Here is a 22986-nt window from a genome sequence, read left to right on the forward strand (position 1 = left end):
TAAAATTTCATTAAACAGGTTTTTTTATTAATATTAAACCCAGTACAATGTGGCTTATGTTCCAACTTGATTCTGATATAGCATCACATGACAGAAGACCCTCTTATCATAACTCGAGCATTCTAGCAGACCCCCTTATCTTAATTCAAGCATTCCTTTCTAGTGCCTCCAAGTCTTTAGACAAAGCTTAACTCTTTCAACCAATTGCCAACTAAAGAATCCCTAAAACCCACCTATGACTTATAAGCCCCTACTTCGAGATGTCTCGTCCTTTTGGGCCAAACCAACATATACCTATACCTTCCATATATTGACTTATGATTTTACCTGTAATTTCTGTCTCCATAAATGTGTAAAACCAAACTGTAACCTGGCCACCTTAGGAGTACTTTTTCAAGACCTTCAGACAATGCTCCTTGGACCACGGTCACTTATATTGGCTCAGAATAAACCTCTTTAAATATTTTGGCAGAGTTTGGTTTTTCCGTCAACAGGGCCCTATTTATTCCTCACGGCTATCTCTAGAATATTGACTCTCCCTCCTTCCTAAAGATACTCAGCTTTGTAACTCTATGTGTTGGAGACAGCCACATATTCTGGGATCATTTCTCCTCATTCTTCAAAAATTGCAGTTTTTGACTACCACTTTTCTAATACAACTCCTATATTTTTTGTATATTTCAAAATCTACAGAGATGATCCCCTGCAGACACACCAGACTCTTTAGTTCCTTAAATCCCTCTCCACCAATGATCTTATCTCCTACCCTACCTCAGTGAAACATCAACTGATTTCCTAGGTAACTGAGTTTTGAAGTGTGGACTGTAGCCCCTGGGAAGTCCCTGATACCCTTTCAAGGGGTTAGCAAGTTCAAAACTATTTTCCTAATACTAAAATATTATTTATCTTTTTCACCATGTTGACATTGGCATTGACGACACAAAAGCAATGGTGGGTTAAATTAGAGTCACCTTAGCATAAATAAAGGTAATGGTGGCAAACTGCACTAGTAGTTATTGTATTCTTCACTATGCACTTGGATTAAAAATAAAATTAGACTTCCACTTCTGAGATGGAGCAGATGTACAAGCCTCTGAGAGGTGGAGAGAAAAAGACAGACCTTGGGACCAGAATGACAACTCACCTCAAGGGGTGACCAGGGCTATCTTTTTGCCTCACATATCTCAAGCCACAGAGCTGAAGAAGTCAGCAACACGGAAAGACCAATGGGTGTAGAACAAAAAACCCCAACGATAACCTACTCTCCCTAGCCAAAGGACCAGTAAAATGGCAGCCTAGCAAGACTTTCAGGACACTGCACTCTCCAAGTTTTCTTTATACATCACTGATTTATTCTCAGTCTCTATTTTTCTCAACTCCTTGTGAAAAAAAGAAATTCAAAGTCTAAGCTGCTGGAAATTTCAAGTATTTTGAGCCTTAAAGGAATATGATTACGAGGTCTGAGTCACAAGTGATAGGCAGCTGCAGCCTTTGTTTCTTTGATTATAGATTAGCTTTCTTTCTCACCTACATTGTTATATTAAATGTTATAAATGACTAAAGTGCACCAGGAAAGACCCCTTTCCTCTTCACTGTTGATCTTCATTATAGATTAACTTACCTGTCCCCTTTCTCACACAAAGACTTCATGGCTATCACATTGTCTTAAGATGGAATGTTAAATACACTCTTTTAAATTGGAAAGGAAATGAAAACAAGCCTTAGGAAAAACAAACTATAATTAAATTGCTGTAACTCATAAACTAGCCTTGTACAGAAAATGTTGTAATCCTATTAAATTTGTTTTCTGCCTATATGAGCAAGAACTTTTGGCTGCAGAACACTGACCCCATTTCTCCAGAGTCTGTTTCCCAAATGGTTATTCCCAGCTTTTCCCCTGAGATTCTGATCCTTTAGATTATTTCAGGTTGACATCCTCATCCCCTAAACACTGGAATGCCACAGAACTTAGTCATTGGACTCACTTCTTTTCTAATTCATTCACTCTCTTGGTGACCTAATCCAGTCTCACAGGTTTAAGTACTACCTATATGCTCTCAACTCCAAAATAATATCACCATATTGGACCTCTCTTGAACTCCAGGTTCATGTGTGCAACTGCAAACTCAACATCTCCATGTTAACATGCCCCAAACCAATCTCCTGATCACTCATTCCCACCCAGCAATACCCCATCTGCTGTCTTCTTCACTCGAATAATGACAACTCCATCCTTTTAGCGCTCAAACATTTGAGTCATCCTTAACTTCCTTTTTGGGTCCCCCACACAGACTCTATCAGGAATTCTGTCAACCCTAATCTCAAAATATATCCAGCCCGCTTCTTACCACCTCCGCTGCTACTACCCTGGTCCAAGCCAACATGATGTTTTGCCTAGATTATCACAAAAGTCTCATAACAAGTTCTATCAGTTTTTCAAGGGCTGTCTAAGAAAACTGTTTCTCTAAACTCTCACACTTCTAACACCAAATATGTGGGTTTTTTCCACAGTAAGCAAGTATCCAATTTTCTGCAGACACTGAGTGTCCTACAATTCAATTCAATTCTGACACTATCTACCTGAAGTTAGTGTCAGATCCCACAAGTTTAAGGCTCAGTCCCACAAGACTGTCCCACTTCAGGTGCCCATGACAAGTTCAGGCCACCCTTCTTTCTTCTGACAGACCGGCTATATATTGGAAGTTCTCATGATCCCCTCCTCAGGTTCAATAATTTGCTAGATCAGCTCACAAAACTCAAGGAAACATTCACTTACATGCTTCTGTTTATTATAAAGGCTACAACTCAGAAAGAGCCAAATGAAAGAGATGCTCGGAGCTAGGTATGGGGGCAGGGCACAGACCTTCCATCCCCTTTCTAGGTGTGCTACCCTCCCAGCACCTCCAAGTGTTCAGCAACCTAGAAGCTCTCTGAACTCCATCCTTTTGGATTTTTATGAAAGCTTCACCACATAGACATGATTGATCAAATCATTGTCAGCTGGTGATTAAGTCAATCTCCAATCTCTCACTCTCTCTCTCTCCTCACTAGAGGTCAGGTTATGGGATTGAAAGTTCCAACCCTCCAATCTCACGTTTGGTTACCCTGGTAAACAGCCCCCATCCAGGAGTCCCCAGCCCCTATTCAACTCATCAGTATAAAAAAAGACACATCATTCCAGATATTCCAAGGGTTTTAGAAGCTGGGCACGCTCCAGCTTCCTTTGCACTCTCATGTAAATCTCTTTGCCTAAAATACTCCGTTTTACAGATATCCTCATGGCTTGCCCCTCATTTCCTTTGGGTTTTAGCTCAGGTATTATCATCTCAGAGAGATGATCCTATCTTCCCTAATTAGGAAAGTAACTACTGTCCCCCACCTTCATTCTCCCTTTATTAATGTATCCCTTTATTAATTCTCTACTTTATTAATGTATCACTCCTGAACATACTACATATTAACTTGCTTGTTATCTATCTTCCTCAACTAGACTGTAAGCTGCAAGTGGACAGAGACTGTTTTGTTCCTTGTTCTATCTCCAATACCCAGCATAGTGCCCCTGGCATATAGGAAGTCCTCAATAAGTATTTGTTGAATACATAAATGAATGAAGCTAAAATGTAGAAGGAAATGTATAAAATATATTATACATTTTAGGAGACACAAGAATGCCTAAGATTTGGTCCCTGAATACATAAATGAATGAAGCTAAAATGTAGAAGGAAATGTATAAAATATATTATACATTTTAGGAGACACAAGAATGCCTAAGATTTGGTCCCTTCAGTGAATTTATAACTTAGCTGTTATAAGGTATTATATTAAAGTTTAATTCCAATTCCAAAGATAATCATTTTCTTAAAAAGTTAAAGTCTTATGAAAAATTAACAAATGTGAAACACAGTATATATTTTCAATTGTCTGCTAGTCACTTTCACATTGATGTTAACAACTACAATCCAAATTTAGCCAATCTGAAAATCAAATAATTTATCTTTCCCTACAAACCAACCCCATACAAAACAGACAAGTTTGACCTTTGCTGTTTCTTCCATTTCTTTCTTTCTGCAGCTTCTGCCCCAATGCTAGTACAGGCCCAAATTTCCTCTCATATTTGAGTCAGAACAGCCTCAAAACCATTCTTCTATCCTTCAGACTTTCACCCCCCTCCAATCCACCTATTTAACATGCCTTCAGAGTAATCTTCCTAAGGCCCATTTGTTGCTCCAAAATCTTCACTACCTCCTTTCAGTGCCTAAGAAATGAAATACAGCACTTTAGTATAGTTTTGAAGACCCTCCATGATCTGTCCCAACCTATCTTCTAGTCTTCTTTTTCACCCTTCATACTTTATAACCCACTAAAACTAAACTATTTGGCACTCTCTGGCCTCCATTCTCATCTGCATGCTTTAGCTTACATAATTCCCTGAAATTCCTCTTCTTCAGTTTCTTCCTATAATACCCTGATCATTCTTTCAGGTGAATCTCAAATACTATCACCTCATGAAGTTGTATTGCATACACACAAATCAAACTTTCCATATTGTCGCTACCGTTTATCACATTCTGCATGTAGTCATATACGTGTGTCATAACTCTTGCCGTTTCCTTTGGATAAAGAAAACATCTAACACATTTTTGCATCACAAAAATACCTTGCAGAGCACTGTACATAATGGGACTCAAAACAAATATACAAAAAGTGATATAATAAACAGTTTTCAAATAAGAGATGATATAATCAAATTAAATTACTTACAATATATACAGTCTGATCCTTGAGATTTTCAGCTTTGGTTATTTGCTTAAACAAGCGAACAAAATCATTTAATGTTTCACACGTTATTTCAGTAGAAAATTCGTCCTTTGAAGAACTAAAATGATTCAACTTGTTTAAAATTTGTTCCAAAAGCAGCTTCAAGGTAAAGCATTCAACACAATTCACAAAGACATGTGGGAGCTGAAAACAAAAACAAAACAGTATAAATGAAAAAGAAAACACATGTACAATAATGGCTCTGCTGGCTATTCTGCATTTGCCTTTCTAAATCTATACTCCACCATTCTCCAACCTGTCCTGTGCTTCAAGAGACTGACGGCTACCGACTGCATCACCTAGACTCTCTTATTTTCTGGCTCTGGATAGAGAAGCCAAGGGGAAGAACCAGCAGCAGAAAGAAGGAGAATGGTAGAAGAGAAAAATTGGATATTTATTCCCTTGACCCTCACCCAAACCCCCACTCCAAGTGGCCCACAGTTTGGTAGTAGATACACTCTTCAACCAAAGGCCACGGCTCCAGTTGGGCAGCCCCTCTTCTAAGGCTACAGCTCTTGTTCGATTCTCACAACAGTTCCTTTCTATGGCCCCTTCAGGTCTGGGGGTGGTACAGGCCTCTGCTTTTCTAAAACAGTCCCTTCATTAAACTCACTTCAACTATTTCTTTGAGTCTGCCATTTGTTTCTCATAGAGATTCAAAGCAAATTTGTATTTCCCTCTAAAGAATTCTTATAAAAAAACCTAAGTATATTTGAACATTAAAATTCTTAATAGGAACTTCATATTTATGACTTTAAGATAATATCCTTAATGATAAATGAACCTAGGTCAAAAAAAGAAATTTTAGGAGTTAGAAACCAAAGTAATCTTCTATGAGGATCTTAAGAATTCTTTTCATTTAAAGAATTATCAAAATTAGGTAACTACAGAAGTAAAAAGGAAACAAAAGACTTGCTCATAAATAAAGTCTGTTTTCAAAATGAAATTACAAAAATAGTACTAATCATTTGGAAGAAGATAACTTGTGGCTTTTGGCACAAACAATGGAACCTATAACTACTTTTAGTGATATTTTATAAACCTCATCCAATAAGGAGGCTTTTCTTTCTCTCTCATAATAACGGTGTAACTAAGGCCACATTAAACTTACTTGGGCACAGTTTCACCAGTATTTGCTAACCTTTCACTCCCATTCTTTTATGTACAACAGTCCACACAATGTCTCTGTTATGCATGAGTATCTTGCTTATGGCATTTATACTATTCATGACCTTTAATGGCATCATATACTAAGTGCCTGTTTGTATACCTTTATCAGAAGTAGTGATAACCATCACATATTACACTAATTAAACAGTAGCAAAAATTATAATGTGCTTAAAAATGGAATATAGCCTATAAATATGGAACTTCCTTATCATGTTTTCATGCTTTTATTCAACATGTATTTTTTGGACACTTCTTACAGAAGGTTCTCAAATGCAAATGCCTGGACCAAGACCTAGTATACTCAGATTCTGAAGTCTAGTACAGAGCCCAGGCATCTGTGTTTTTAAAATGCACAGCTGATTTTCAGGATCAAAGGCTGAAATCTACAAGTTAATATGTGTCAAGGACATGCTTGGTACTAGGGATGATCTCAAGAAAGTCACCATCTAAAGCCAGGGAAATGAAAACACAAAATCATAGCTCAGGGCTAACTATTATGACAGAATTAAGCACAGGGTACTGAGGCTGCAAAACAGAGGGGTATCTAACATAGCCTAGAGCATCAGGAAAGACTTCCCAGAGTATACATAGAAAAAAACCTGGCAAAATAAACGAGCATTTGCCATGGGTACTAGAGGAAAAGTGACTAAGTACCAACCAGGGGGAGCAGCACATGCCCAGGCTTAAAAGTAAGCGAGCAGGAACTATAAGTAGTTCAGTAGCCATACTAAACATGCATCCTCAGAGCTAGAGTAGAACTGGCATTAGCAAAGCAAAGGCTGTGGGGTGGCCACCTGTTTTTGTATACAGAGTTGCTTTTGAACACAGCCATGCTCATTCAGATAGAGACTGTCCATGGCTACTTTCACGCTACAGTAGAGTTAAGTAGTTGAGACAGAAATTATATGGCCCACAAGCCCAAAATGTTTACCATATGGCCCTTAAGAAAAGTTAGCCCATCCCTGATTTAGGACATGAAAGAAGGTGTGGCAATACTCATAAATAATAGCAGCTAAACTTCATTGAGTGTTTACTATGTACTAAGTACTATAGGAAGCACTTTTCATGTATTAACAATTCTCATAACAATCCAAATGTTGTCACTGTTAGCCTTACTTTGACAGGTGAGGAAAGCACTAAGTGGTGGATCTAGAAGAGGAACAGGAGTCTGCCAGACTTTATAGCCCAAACTCTTAACCATTATCTTACGAAAGATAAACTGAATTCAGCTCATGAAAAGTCTTATATGTCAGATAAATCAAACACTGTCCTGAAGATCTTAAGATTTACATGGGCTAGATGCAGGGTGAAGAATGCACTGCAATGAAGAAACTTACTTACAGAAATACATGGAAAAAACAATGGTAAATGAAACTGAGATAGCAGCAATGGCTATGTCTAAAGGTAAAGTCATGACTCTAAGGATGTAGAATGAACAGAACACATTTATTGGTTTGATTCACTGAGTAAGTAAAGATGAGGAAAGAGTTAAGAAAGTACAACTTTAAACAATTGTGTCAATGGTGAGATCATTCATGGAGAGTTAATATGAGGAGAAGAGTAGTGTAAAGGTGACATGTTCAGTTTTGTAGTTGTGGAGATGTGAAATTATCAGTAAAAATATTAAATTAAACAATGGAAAAGAAACAGATTTTAATATTTTTATTCTTACCTCTAAAGTTTTCAACAAAGTCTGTGTTACGTAAGTCTTGCCACTGGCAGTATGTCCATAAATAAAAATGGATGGAAAGCTGAAATGATGTCTCTAGTGGAGAAAAGACAAAGACAAATGTCAGCCTGCCCATACAAAATAGAAAATAAACATTTACCAACTTGTGAAAAAGTTTTATGTGGTAAAGTAAAATATTTGCTCCAAATTACTTCGACAGTGAGCATATAGTGGATTCATCATCACACTTCGAACTTACTCAAATTCAATTCTAAGCACTTTCTGTTATGTAATTTAAATTTCTGTAAAATTGTATTTAACAAATTTTATTATAAACCATATATTATCTATTTATACTTTTTATTATTATACAGGTTTACAAATACAAACTCTTGTATCTTCAATTTTATAGAAGATTTAAGGAATTTTTCAAGGATAATTTTGTCCATATTCCATTTTGATCTCAATCCTTTCTAAAAAGAATCTAATCCCCTTGCAGGCTGCAACTTCACTGCACATTTTAATGTTTTATAACTGAGTAGATATAATCACAGTGTTAGAAGGAATTTCAAAAGTCTTCGTTCTTACAAAAACTTATAGAATACTTCTGAATTATGTATACTCATTGACCATTGCATAAATGCATACATTTCACCAAATAAAACGCTGATAAAATCTGCACAGTATATATTGAAAAATATATATTAGTCTCTCCTGCAGTACATTAAGTTAGCAGCCTAGAGAAAAGTAAAAATTGTCAAAGGCCCATCTAATGGTCTAGTACTTACGTTCCATTCATGCAATGAATGCTTACTAGAAACCTACTAAATGCTGCAACCACAAGGCACTGAAGAGTACAAATATCAGTAAAAGACAATATGGAGGAGGAGATTATAGTCTGGTAGGGAGACATACATTTTAAAAATAATTACAAGAAAACTGGATGATGCAATTTCCATGAGAAAATTGAGTCCCTATGATCATCATCTACCACAGCAATAGTAGACACAAACATTTATTACATGTTAGTCACTAAGTCAAACATTTCCTTTTACAAGACAAATTAGGAACTCAGATTTAAGAGGAAAAAAGCTTTCTAAATGGCATGTAGCTATGGCAAAAGCAGCCCAACTGCTAAATATAAACTAAAAATTTACTGAACAGGTATTTTATTTTTTTCTTTTTTTTACTCTGAGTTATCAACTGAATGTACAGGTATTTTGATATATGAATCCTTTTTTAAAATTTATATGTAATAATCTTATAAATTAACTGGCTCAAAAACTGTCTCAAGAATTAAATGCAGGTTACTGAGCATCTCTGCTATCCAACTACTACATGTCGCCTTGAAAGAGCTCAAGTCCATGCTTCAGTTGTTTTTTCCAAGCTACACTAAATCTCTCCTTTTCTGGAATCCTGCCACACTTGCCTGCAACCACTATTTGGTGCCTATAATACTTTATAACATCTTTTCCATTGTTACTTAGAATTATATTGAACTCTTCCACTGTTATTTAACCTTTCAACTCTATAACTCTCCTGAACAAACTGTAATAAGCCAGGATCTAGCTCAGTGTCTGATACAAAAAAGGTGTTCAGTAAATACTTGTTGTTTTTTTTTTTAATTTCAGCATATTATGGGGAATAAATATTTGTTGAACAAATAAATGAACCTTCTTAGAAACATGAAGCAGTTTTTGAAGTTCTTTGTTATAGTCCTTTGTATTTCCACATGCACAGCACCTTGCAGAAAAGTGATCATTAATATTGTTAAACATGATTTACATTAAGAGCAAAGGTCAAAACACTTTCCGTGATCTACCACCATGTCAATACTACTCATCCTTATTTCCCATTATCCTTTTTCAGGAGGAGCATTTCTGGTTGGAGTCATCTGGGTTTATCAACTCCAGGGAAGAAATGCATAGAACATAACCAAGAAAATGTTTTCATTATAACGAAAAAATTGACAGAGGATGCAGTCACTGACATCTTACTTCCCTAACTAGTTTGCCCCTTTAGATGGAGGGTGGGACTTCTCCACTAATACTTTATAAGCCACCTCAGACTGCCATCCAACATTTCTAGTTGGATGAAAGTACAGTCATGAGCCACATAACATTTCGGTCAACAAAGGACAACATATACAAGGGTGGTGTCATAACATTATAATACCATATTTTTACTGTATCTTTTCTATATTTAGATGTTTACACATACAAATATATACCACTGTGTTACAATTGCCTACAGTCTTCAGTACAGTAGCATGCTGTACAGGTTTGTAGTCTAGGAGCAAGAGGCCATACCATATAGCCTAGGTGTGTGTAGTATACAGTCTAGGTTTGTGTCCACGCTATGTACTCATACAACAATGAAATTGACTAATAATGCATTTCTCAGAACACATCCCTTTCATTAAGTGATATGTGACTGTTCTTAAAAAAGCAAATCAGAAGATGAGGGGATGAGGATGACCCTGAATTCTCATTCACTCTTTTTACCAGTAAAAATCCAAGTTTGATTAATTCCAAGTCTTTTAGAGTCTGAAGCAAAAGGCACACCAAAGGACACCAAAAAATAATAAAAAAGTAGATTAATTTTTGAATTAGTGAATGCTACCTCCTGCCTATGTAAAGGGCTTCCTAGCTGTGTTCATTCAGAATAGACAAATTCCTCTCTATGGCATCATGTGAACTACCACTCAAGAGGAGAAGGCCTCAGAGACCTCTTCAGGGCTTTTATAATTCTGGAAAAGAAACTGAATTTTTAAACCTGAATTAACGCTTTGGCCCTTAACGCCTTGAAAATAACCACCTCTCCACATTTGACTTACACCAAGTACCACGCTAAAACCTGTGAAGTTACATTTGAATAAGTAACACTCTGCAAACACACCTGTTCTATAAAATCCTGTTCAGCCAGGGTAAGATGATAAGCAACTTCTAGTACCCACTTTGGGCTAACACCTTAAAAGTGTGGTGTGTGTAAAAGAACAAGTCCTGGGCCAACATCCTGCAGTGTGGGCTGGTCCTTCTTTACCTTTAAGCTTCCTCTCAAAGGTACTAACCACAAGTTACTCTGGGTGAAGGTGTAGTAGGATAGACCTACAATTATCGCATCGTAAAAATGGCCCAATTCAAAAACGAAAAAAAAAAGGAATAGGTCGCAAGATCACGGAAAGGTTTGCCTCTAGGATTTGGAAAAGACAGTTTGACCACAATACCTCTCCAAACAGGGACTGCAAGGTGGACACCTGGGACTCGCGACAAAGCACCACGTTTTCCAAGTGAGGCATTCTGGCGGGCACCAGTGGAGAAGACAGAGCAGCCTGAGAAAACCTCCGCGCCACAAGCCGCAGCGTCACCTCCGCGGGGAGGTCGCGCGCCCGCCGGAAACCAGACCTGCCCCGCCGGGGGCGGAGCCAGCGCGGCCGTGCGCCGGCGTGACGTCCGCGCGTACGCGAATCGTCGCCACCGCTCTAGTCCTCCACTGCCAACTCGCCGTTCTCTGGTTTGTCTTATGCGCTCCTGGGCTTTGGCGCTTAGTGGCGGCTTCTGGGCGTTTTCCATCCAAAGGCCGAGAGGACGAAGCAGGGATGGGCGAACAGACAAGGAGTGGAAGGAGCTAAGGGGACCCTGTGCGCTCCCAGTGACCCGTGAACCCGTGGCTTCGTTTTTCCTGCCTGGAGGCCCCAAGTTTAGAAACCTTGAGCGCCAAGGAAAGCGGCCAGGAGCTGAGGCCCTTACAGGGACGTGGGGAAGGCGGACTCCGATGATGACTAACTTTCTGAAAAGATGGGGTTTTTCTCTGACGAGGTTGTGAAAAATTTGTGGCATCCAGTGCAAGAGAGGGTATAATGGGATTGAAAAACAATTTGGAATTACTATTTGTCGTGCAAGCCTGAAACCAGATCTGGAAGCCCTCTCACTCCCAAGGGTAGGGAGTTTGTGTTGGCGAGAGTGACAGGAGTAAAAATGCTACCTTTAGCATAAGGTTTTCACATGTATTTATTCTTGGAACACCTACTAGAAACCGAACACTAGAAGATTCTGGGACTTAAAGGATATAGAAGTTAACAAATGTGTGAAAAGAGAGCTTGGAGTTCTGAAAGCCCTAGGTAGGGACCACTGACTCAACTATTAATACTTCTGAATGGTGAGACCTTGGAAGAATTGTTAGACCATTCATTTTGAACCTCAACTTCCTTATCAAGAAAATAGGGATAATAATAGCAGGGTTAGTGCTAGGAGTAAAAGTATAGTAAAAGTTCTATACATAGTGCCTGCTACACAGAATTAAATTGTGGACTTCAATCTGTCCATAGATTGTGGATCAGACTCATTGTGATAGTCAAAAGGATCTTTTAGAATCATGTTCTCCTGTAACTAATTAGGTAGTCACAATCATAATTTGAAAGCAACAATTCAAAAGCCCCTCTCCCAAAACTAGCTTATACCTTCTCATAATGTGACAGCCCAACCAGGTTCATTGCCTGCTGCTCAAGAGGAAGACAATACACTGAAACAGCAGGGATTACAGCAGAGAAAGAGTTTAATATCACAGGTACCATGGAAGGATTTGGGAGGAATTTCTCAAATCCATCTCTCCAAGAATTTGGGAGAAGGGGTTTGTAAAGATAGTTGCATGGGCAAAGGGCTAGACAGTTGGGTCTACTGATTGGCTGGGTTCTGGGTGGAATCACAAGTGTTTAGAAATTGTCTTCTTGTGCTGAGTCAGTTCCTGGGTTGGGGTTGTTAAGACCACTTGAACCAGTTCCTTGGACCACTGGTTTCGATGGGTCAGCCATTCCACCAGAATGCATGGCCTGGAAGATGTCTCAAAAACGAGCCTTAAATTTCACAAGAGTGATGTTATCTATGGGAACAATAAAGAAAGCTAAGAATCTTTTTGACCATCAGCTAGCTATATAACTCCTGAACAGTAAGGGATTACAGGAAAGCAAGCTAGGGAACAGTGGCTGATTATACATGTATTTTACCTATGCCTATACCTTTGTGAAGTGTAGGCCCCTACTACAGTTCCCATCTTGTGGCCCTTTATTAATTTTATAAAGGGTGCTTTCAATAAACCTACATCTTTTTAGCATTCAACAAAATTATAATTAATAATAACTGTCTAAAAAGAATGCTAGTCTCCCTCTCTAAATGCTTTATGAAGGGAGGAGATCCTGTCTTCATAGCTTCGTTTCCAGCATAAACCATATTGCCTAGCACATACATAATAAACAGGCAATGAATAATTGTTGACCTAAGAGAAATGCCTTACTTTCAGGACAAATTTAGGATAGTTTTTCAGAGGAGAAAAACTGGAAGCTGAGGCTTAAGAATAAGGGTTCATCTGTGAGACCAAGAAGGAAATTCTCAGCAAAGCTATGTAAAGGCAAAGACAAAAAGGGACAAGTGGGCAATCTCATACCAGGGACTAGCAAGTAGTTTTTAAGAGCAAACCTAGAGAGTGGCAGGAGGTTATGTTGGGGACAAGTTTATGTCATGCTAAGAGAATTGGACCTTATGTTAGCCACGGGGAGCCAGTGAAGACTTTCAGGCAGAGGAGCAAATGATGAGACTTGACTCTAAGGAAGATCCCTTTGGCTACAGTATGGAGAGTGGAATCAATTTGACTTGTCAAAAAGACTATTGCAATGTTCCAAACAATAAATAATAATGGCCTAAACAAGCAATGGGAATAGGGAGAGGGAATGGCAATTAAGGTTTATTAAGCATAATGTGGCAGACACTGTAATAGATATATTATTCCCATTTGACAATATTATAATAGAGATGCTATTCTTGTTTCACAAATGGAAAAAACAGTTGAGGTTAAGTAATTTATCCAAAGTTTTACAGTTAGTATAGAGTTAAACTTAGATCTAGTTGACTCCAAAGCCCTTAATATTTTCACTACCCTCTACTGGGAAAGGGCTAAATATGGGAGAGATTTAAAAGTATATTTTATAGAACTCAGTAGCTGCTTATAAAACATGGAGGGAGAAGTCATAGAGAATAGCATTTAGATTTCTGACATAGGTGATTTTAGGGTTTTTCAGTAGCGAAATAGAAAATAAAGAAGGAATACATACGAACAGCCTGATGGAAAAATAAAGAAAAAAAGAAAGAGCAGGTTTATTAATTTAGTTTTTTCTTTATGGAATAGGAAGTCCAGTAGAAATAGATATTCTATTTCTGGAGCTCAAGAGAGAGGGTTCTGGAGAAAGATGTAGAAGTCATCATGATATAGGTAGTTAAGTCAGTCCTTTGGATAAGAATACCCACAGATGCTGGTTTCATTTATTTCACTGTATTATTTAAAAGTAATTAATTAGGACTAGGGAATAGAAGGGGATTTTCTCAATTTGGTAAAGCAAATCTATGAAAAAACCCTACAGCTAATATAATTAATAATGAAAGACTAATGCATTCCCCCTACTTGAGCAACAAGGCAAGGGTGCCTGTTCTCACCATTCTATGCATCATTGTCTGGGAGGTTATAACCAGTGCAGTAAGGCAAGAATAAGAAATTAAATGCACCCAGAAAGAAAGAAAAAAGTAAACAATTTATTTGCAAACAAATTGTTTATGTAGAAAATCTGATGGATTCTACAGAAAAACTATCATACTAGAACTAATGAGTGAGCTTTGCAAGGTTTCAGGATGCAAGATCAGTACAGAAAAAAACCCTGCATTTCTATTAATACATACTGGAAATAAACAATTGGGAATAGAAATTTAAAATAACGATACAATTTCAATGGTGTCAACAATTATTAAATACTTTGGAATAAATCTGACAAAGACATGTAAGACCTGCACACTGAAAACTACAAAATATTATATTACTGAGAGAAATTAAGATATTTTTTTAAATGGATAAATATACTATGTGAGTTTGGAAGACTCAATTTTGTTAAAATTTGTCAGTTTTCCCCAAACTGATACATAGATACAATACAATCCCAATCAAAATCTTAGCATGCTCTCTTTTTTTTTGGTAGAAATCAGCACTTAAAAATAGGCTAAAGATTGAACTTTACCAAAAAAAAAAAAAGATGTACTGATCATAACTAAGCACATGAAAAGATGTTCAACATTTTTAGTCATTAGGAAAATGCAACTTAAAACCACAAGAAGATATAAACCCAAAATATATTGCTATTAGTTTTGCTTTAGACCAGTGCTGTCCAATAGAACTTTCTACAATGATAGAAATGTTCTACATCTGTTTTGTCAGTATAGTAGCCACTGGCCCCAAGTAGATGTTGAGCACTTGAAATGTGGGTGGTTATACTGATGAACTGAATTTTTCGCTTTTTTATTTTAATTAATTTAAATTGTATTGTTATACTTATTTAATAGCTAGCGGCTAGTGTGTTCAGTAGCACAGATTTAGGTAGTTAAATATATTTTAGAATGACTAAAACAAAAAAGACTTTTATATTAATCTTCATTTAACCATTTCTAGACATTTTTATTTCTTTCTGTAGATCTAAATCTTTGCCTGGTATCATTTTCCTTCTCCTTGACGCACTTCCTTTAAGATTTCTTTTAATATGAGTCTTCTGGTAACTAACTCTCTCATCACTTGTTTATCTGAAAAAAAAAATCTTTTTTTCCCCACTTTTATTTCTGAAAGATATTTTAGCTAACTATAGAATTCTGGGATGATGATGGATTTTTTGTCAGCATTTAAAGTTGTCACTACATCATCTTCTGGTTTGAATAGTTTTCGACAGGAAGTCTACTGTAATTCTTATCTTTATTTCCTCTTTATGTATTATTCCTTTTTTCCCCTCTGGCTGCCTTCAAGGTTTTCTGTTTATTTGGTTTTCAATAGTTTGAATATGATGGGTGTGGATATTTTATTTTTAATTTATCCTGTTTTCCTGCTCAGGGTTCTCTGTGGTTCTTGGATCTGTAATTTGATATATTTCTCTGTTTAAAAAAAATTCTTACTCATTATCTCTTTAGATGGTTTTTCTGCTCCTTTCTCTCTCTTCTCTTCTGGAATTTCAATTACACATATGTTAGACTACATGATACTGTCCCACAGTATTTATATGTTCTGTTCTTGTTCCCCCACCCACCCTTTCCACACTCTTTATTCTCTTTGTGTTTCAGTTTGAGTAATTTCTATTGACATACATTCAAGTTCACTGATTCCTTCTTCAACTTTGTCAAATCTACTGTTCACCCATCAAAGGCATATACCATCTCTGCTATGATATTTTTTATTTCTATTTTCTATAGTTTCTGTCTCCATCAAAATTCCCCATCTGTTCATGCTTTTCTACTTTTTCCTTGGATTCTTTAACATATTAATCAAAGTTATTTAAACTTCCCTGTCTGATGGCTCAAGCATCTGGATCATCTGAGTCTGATTCTGTTGATTGCTTTGTCTTTGACAGTGGCTTTGTTATTCATACTTTTAAAAAATTGTGTGTCTCATAAGTTTTTATTGAATGCTATACATCATGTATAGAACAGTAGAGATGGGGGTGAATATAGGTCGAGTATTCCTTATCTGAAATGATGGGACCAGAAATGTTTAGGATTTTGGATTTTTTCAGATTTTGGAATATTTGCATTATACTTCTTGGTTGAGCATCCCAAATCTGAAAATCTGAATGAACAATCATGCTCCAATGAACATTTCCTTTGAGCATTATGTTTGGGTTAAAAGTTTCAGATTTTGGAGAATTTTGGATTTTAGATTTTCACATTTGGAATGCTCAACCTATGGTATTTATGCCTGGAAATGCCTTTTCTGCTAGGTTATTAATGTGTGGGGATCAGGTCAATGTAGTCAAGGTTGTTGTTTGGGGCTTGTTGCTACTGTTACTTTCAGCCTCAAAATTCCTCTAGTGTTTCCTTGTCCTTAGGGTGGGGGCTAGGTGATAACAGTGGCATGGAAACCTTGAGGCGGTTTGGGCTGAGGTCTGGTGGCTTGGTTGCTCGGTTATTCATGGCACAGAATAACCAGTTGCTGAGATAACAAGGATTGCCAAGGAAGAAAGGAAATCTTAATACCAAAGACATCTTGTCGGGAGAATGGAAGAAGTAGCCTTAAATTCATCTCCCCTACTGAGGGAGAGTCTGGCTACTGGCATTTTGACAGGTTGCAGTGAAATTAATAAGGGGAAATTAACAAGGTTCCAGTGCTTGGGGAAGATTACAGAGGGAATGGTGACTCTTGGTATCAGGAAGTCTGGCCAGGAGGCTTTGGAATCTCAACTGCTTTGCCTTGCAGAAAATCCACTATTTCTGGGAAGTAACTCAAAAGGTCAAGTAGTTAGTTAAAGGAGAGGATTATTAAAAACATATAGGGGTCATTGAAATTTGTTCATAGAGCCGGCTACAACAGGGTTTGCTGCCTTCTACCAGAGACTTAGGACTTTTGTTTTATACAGGACAAGAATCTAGGCGGGACTTTGTTCCTTTCCTGATTTCCAACATTCCCCAACATCCATTTCCGAAAGGAGCTGTGGCCAATCCTTTTCCTCCAGACTTGCTCCTCTGAGAGAGGCTTTCTCCTCTTCTACCCGCAGTCTTTCTTGTGAACATCCAGCGGAGATTCATGGAGATGAGCCTGTGACTGTGAGTTTGCCTTGTGTCTGTGGCTCCATGCTAGCCAAAGATGGCCTTTACCAAATCATTAAAAATTTTAGCTGAATGTTTTTGCCTACTCCTATGGCACTTTTTTTCCCTCCTCTATTTTGCCACTAATGAGTCCATGCTCACATCCTATCTCTCCTTGGAGGAGCCAGTCTTTCCTTAGATTTTAGGCTACTTGGTTTCCTTGTGATCTTAGCTCTCTCACGGGTTAAAAAAGAATTATGACTTTTTTAGTTTATCCAGCTTTTCTTATTGTCAGGGTGGCAGTGATCCTATTTCCAGATTTTTAGGCTTTAGATAATGGTGGAACTCAGCTAGTTATTTTTAAAATCCAAGCTCACATATCTTCCTTGTCTCATTTCCCTTTTACCCACCCTTCTGTCCTTGGTCTGAACCTTCCGTCTGAAAGCACTTTCATCATTGACTCAGGCTATATCTTACAGGGAACCAAACCTAACACATCTATTATACCTATATGTTCAATCCAAGCTCCAATGCTTTAAAACTCCCCCAATTTTCTCAAAATTCTTTCAAGTCCTGTAAGATTGATTATTTACATTTGTAATAGCACCTAAAATCTCAACCTTGTATTATGGATATTTATGCTTATATGTTTGGGGCACAACTGAATTCAAATACTCAGATTAATTTATTAATTTCTTCATTCATTAATCTAGCATTTTCTTTTTCTTTTTTTTTCTTAGAGATAGGGTCTTGCTGTGTTACCCAGGCTGGAGTGTAGTGGCTATTCACAGACGCAATCTTAATGTACTACAGCCTCGAATTCCTGGGCTCCAACAATCTTCCTGCCTCCACCTCTCAAGTAGCTGGGACTATAGGTACCCACCACTGCATCTGGCTAATCTAACATTTATTGAAGACCTATCATGCTGGGGTGCCACAAATGAAGTGTGACCAAGAGAGACATTTTAACTGTCCTCATGAAACTTACAAGCTAGTGGGGAAGACAGACAATGAAGATGTAATTAGTGGTTTATTGAGTGCTACAAATGACAAGCTTCAGTAAATAGTAATTTAATATGAACACTTACAGCATAAATAAATGAGTGGTTAAATAAATGTGTGAATAGTCCCTTCTCAACAATTACTTCTCTTTCTTCTTTATGTAACATTTAGCCTAAAATATAATGCTTCTTATGTTCCCTATCACATTATTTTAGAATTTTGCCAATAGCACCCTAAATATTTTTTATAAAATTTTTTCTTTGTTTGGATGACGATCAAAAAGTAGCTCTGATTCCTGGCATTTTAGAGAAATTATTGGTTAAAGAAAAAAGGAGATTTTTTCTTCCTTATAAAGGTGTAAATTAATGATCTGACTTGAAAGACTCAGAACTTTAAGCAACAAAGAATTAAATTTATTTCATTTATTTCAGTGAAATAGATTTTTAAAACAATGCCACAGTAGAAAAAGAAAGTAATAAGGAAATGTAATAAAACTATCTTCAAAGGTGATTTATAAAATGAAGTATAAGAAAATTCAATATCAGAGTGAAATTAAATCAATATTAAGTTGAAAAACCAATTCAGTTAACTTTTTCACTGCAACAGCCAGGTCAATTATTTTTACATCAATTCTTTTTAAACTTTCAATATTGCATTTCTAAAGAAAATTTATGGGACAGACTAATACTTCTTAAAAGATATAATATTTACTAGTAAATATTTATGAATATATTCTTATTCAAAAGATAATAAAGCACAGGATCTAGACTTCAACAAACCTGGGTCAGAATCATTGTGACATTAGGCATGTTTCTTTTGTAAGCCTTGGTTTCCTCATTTGTAAAGTGGTGGTGGGGGGGAATAAAAATAATATCTACCTCACAAGGTTGACGTCTCTGTATTTCCAGGAAGAGATTTTTGATTATCTCCACCCACATTGAACTTCCTCAGCAATCTGACTATCCTTCATTAGAATGCAAGCACCACAATAGAAGACTTTGTTCAATGCTGTATCTCCAGCTCCTAGAAGAGTGAGTACTCATATAAGGTGCTCAGTTAATATTTGTTGAGTGAATGTATGCGATGTCCTTAACACAGTGTCCAGCACGTGGCAAATACCCAATAAATGTTATTAAGATTGTTATTATTTTATTGATTATTTAACCTGACTGAAGCCAAACTTTAATTCTTGTCCTGTTGCTCCCATAGTCTTTCTATCTCATTAAATTGACATTGCAATTTAGTGAGATTTTAGCTCAGGCCAAAAATTTTGAAATCTCATATTTATTTCTCTTTTTTGCTTAATACCTTACAAAGTCATGACTCTACCTTCAAAATATTGTTGTAAGACATTGCTCCAGGGGTCTCTCAGATTTCTGCATGTCTTGCGAGTAAGGCATTGACTGCCTTTATTTCAGGACTATGTCTTCTAGGTTGTTTATCTAGCAAACAGCTTTGGAAGATGGAGGTAGTGTTTCCCTCTGGAGCAAAGGGGGCGTGCATACATTTCTGTACAGTATGGTAAAGATAATGTCTCCCTCATAAGCAAACAGCAGACATGTTTACTGCCCACTATAAAAGATTCACATTCCGTAAGCTCAGGGTTTCCTCTCTTATAACAAAATTCGCTGCATGTGCAGGTGTTATTTTGTCTTTGTTTTGTCAGCCTGTGGGAATTGGGGTTTGAAGAATTCATATAAAAATGCTGATACTGGGACATTGGATCAAATGCACAGATCATAGAAGACTTCTAGAGGAGATGATATCTACATCTACTATGAATACTGAAATAGAAGTAGGAGTTAGGTGAATGAGAGAAGAATGTGCAAAGCTCCAATGACAGAAAGAGCATGAAAACATTAGAAAACCTATAGGTGTTAGGATAGGGACTCATGAAGAGCTCACAGCATCGGTGGAGAAAGATTTCTCACATAAAGATTAGGATAGAAAGTAGTAAAAAGTTTATTTTACCTTAGAGATCAGAACAGTTTTTTAAAAAGTTTATTTTACTTCCCAAAGGTGGGAAGGGCATGCCACAAAAGAAGGAAAGGAAAAGTATTGGCTCTAAGCAGAGGAAGCTCAGAATTTTTATGGGGACAAAAAGATGAAAGAGAGAAAAAAAAATGGTTATGGCTGCCAGCTGATAACAGAAGCAGTTTTCTTTTTCCATTTTTCTTTTCTCTGTGAGGCCAGCTTATCAAAGTCCTTGAAATGTGGCCCTGGCAGGAACTGAAGCATAGAGTTCACACCCCTAATGTCCACTTAGGGCTCTTCAAGCCTATGAAAACGAACACTTAGAGATAATGAGTTAGGCTTGAAGATGAGTTGAGTCCCAGGTGTTTAATAAAACAAAACAGAGGTAGCAGTAGTGCTGTGAGTTTTCTCTTTAAAGGGGCAATTATGTGCTGTGAGTTTATTTCTCTTACTTTCTGTTTGTTAGTTTATCTTTCTCTGTTAGCTAGTTTACTAACAAGGCCGTCCTTTCAGTAGGTGTTTCAGCAGAGCCCAAGTATTGGGTACAAGGTAGAGATAAGAAAATAGAAAAAGGCTAGGGAGGAAAGTCAAAAAAAGTTGGAGAGGTAAGGGTGTCCTGGGCATTAACAGTCATGTGTGTTATGACATGAAGTTTAAACCTGACCTAGAAGATCATGGGGAGCCATTGAAGGATTTTAAGCATGGATATTTATATCTTGGAAAGATCACAGGAGAAGCAGTATTGAGAACATTGAAACAGGCTGGATTGGAAACACAAAGACCTTTTAAATCTCTTACTTGGTAAACTGGTTTAGAATTTATAAGTAATCCAAATAGGGAGTGGCAGAAGTAGGGTCAGATTAAGGAGTTAAAGAGTGCAAAGGTTATGACATATCCAACTCTCCCCCACATGCATTTCAAATAGACACTATACTGAGCCATAAAAATAATTGTAAGAAAACTGAATTATATTCTGATATTTTCTTACATTGAATATAATCTTTTTTGATATATCAAATATTAAATTCTTTCCAATTTTTGTTTGTTTTTCGATTCCTGGCATTTTAGAGAAATTATTGGTTAAAGAAAAAAGGAGATTTTTTCTTCCTTATAAAGGTGTAAATTAATGATCTGACTTGAAAGACTCAGAACTTTAAGCAACAAAGGATTTAAGACATCAGTCAAAGAGTTTTTAAACAAAGTCCTTTTCTTCCTCTTTAACATTTTTATTCAATAACAATTAGATATTATCTGCACACTGGTTTTTCAATTCACTACTAGTGAATTTTCTTTTTTGAAACTGTTTCATAATTCTAATAGTGAATGCCTCTCCTGTCATATAAGCAGCTGATAAAATAATGTCTATTTACAGTTAAACTCTGTAGACATGATTTGGTCACTGCTTCCCTAGGGAGGGGGTTGCAAAGTAAATTCCTCTCTTTTACATCTAAGATGATGGACAGTAGGAATGTATAAGTATAATTTTTCCTCTCTTATCTGGGGCACTCAGAGATGGGCATCCTCTACTGTTTATCAGAAATATGACAAAGTAAGAAGCATGCAGAAATTCCCATGCCTGAGCAAGAAAAATGATTTTAAAGAACATCTAATGTTTTAGCTTCATTACAGTAATGTATTAATTATTTCTTGGGAAAAGGACAATGCAGATATTTCAATATTATGGTTGTCTGGTGTCTGTTTATCAAGTTCATCTTTTTCTTAGATGAAGGTAGAATTCCTACATGACAAACGGCCAAGAGTTTTGGACAGTGAAATGAAAGTTTCTGAGGGCTTCCTGGAACCCCATACACTAGTGCTAGTGCTCTAATCATGCAATGAGGCTGTCTATTAGATAACTCAACACCAGGAAGGAGAAATGAAGAGAAATACATAGGTGTGAGAGCTGTTTGGATGGTAGAATTGGCAAGACTTGCTTGGTCAAAGAGAGGGAGAAGACAGGAATGACTGCCAGGAGAGTGAGTGGATCAGTGGCCATGACTGAGGCCAGGAATTCTAGGAGGAACAGTTTTGGGAGGAGAGGGAAGATGTGTTCTATTTTAGGCAGCCAGAATATGAGGGGCCTGGAAGACATCCAAATCATGATGCCAAGTTGGCTAAATGGTTTTGGAGTTTAGGAAAGCCATTTGAGCTGAACACTCAGATTTAAGAGTCATTAACATTTAGATGGTTGTGAAATTCATGTAATAAGTGAAGCCACCCAAGCAGAGTGGGTAGAATGAGAAGATAAAAGAAGGGGAGCATGGAAACCTGAAAAACATTGACATTCAGAAGTGGGTAGAAGAATAAGAGTATCAGATTGAGAAGGCCTAGGCAGCCAGAGAGATTATAGGAAAATTAGGAATGAGGAAGGAGGTGTCATGAAAACTAAGAAAGGTTCGAAAAGTAGGGAATGATCAACAGTGCCAATGATGCAGAGGATCAAATGAGAAATATATTGGGATTTTATTGCATATACTGTTCTTTAGATGCTTATGCTTTCCTCCTTGTAGGACATTGTGAACTTGTTTTCACCTCAATAACTACAGATCTGCATTCTGATTTAAAATAGCTGCAGTGTAGCTGCTACATAGAATTCAATTGCCCTGGTGCACCATAACTTATTTAACCAATCACCAACTGAAGCTTGAAATTATTCCCAATTTTTGCTTTTATAAAAATTTCTATAAATATCTTCATATTTATGTGTTCAATTACTTCCTTAGCTTAAAATCTTAGAATTGGAATTACCAGGTCAAA

The 22986-nt window shown here is 37.0% G+C and overlaps 1 protein-coding gene across 1 annotated transcript in view; it reads right to left on the minus strand.

Moving 5' to 3' along the window:
• Positions 1–11090, minus strand: part of ORC5 (origin recognition complex, subunit 5) — a 79791-nt gene extending 68701 nt beyond the window's left edge. Inside the window, exons 1-3 of the mRNA XM_012650303.1 lie at positions 10884–11090; positions 7661–7753; positions 4762–4962 (exon numbers count right to left, since the gene is read on the minus strand). Coding sequence (XP_012505757.1) covers positions 4762–4962; positions 7661–7753; positions 10884–10955 — 366 coding nt within the window. The 5' untranslated portion in view covers positions 10956–11090. The remainder of the gene's footprint in view (positions 1–4761; positions 4963–7660; positions 7754–10883) is intronic.
• Between the last annotated feature and the right edge of the window lie 11896 nt (positions 11091–22986).

This window comes from Propithecus coquereli, unplaced genomic scaffold, assembly GCF_000956105.1.
Source record: "Propithecus coquereli isolate 6110/MARCELLA unplaced genomic scaffold, Pcoq_1.0 Scaffold32, whole genome shotgun sequence".
Lineage (NCBI taxonomy): Eukaryota > Metazoa > Chordata > Mammalia > Primates > Indriidae > Propithecus > Propithecus coquereli.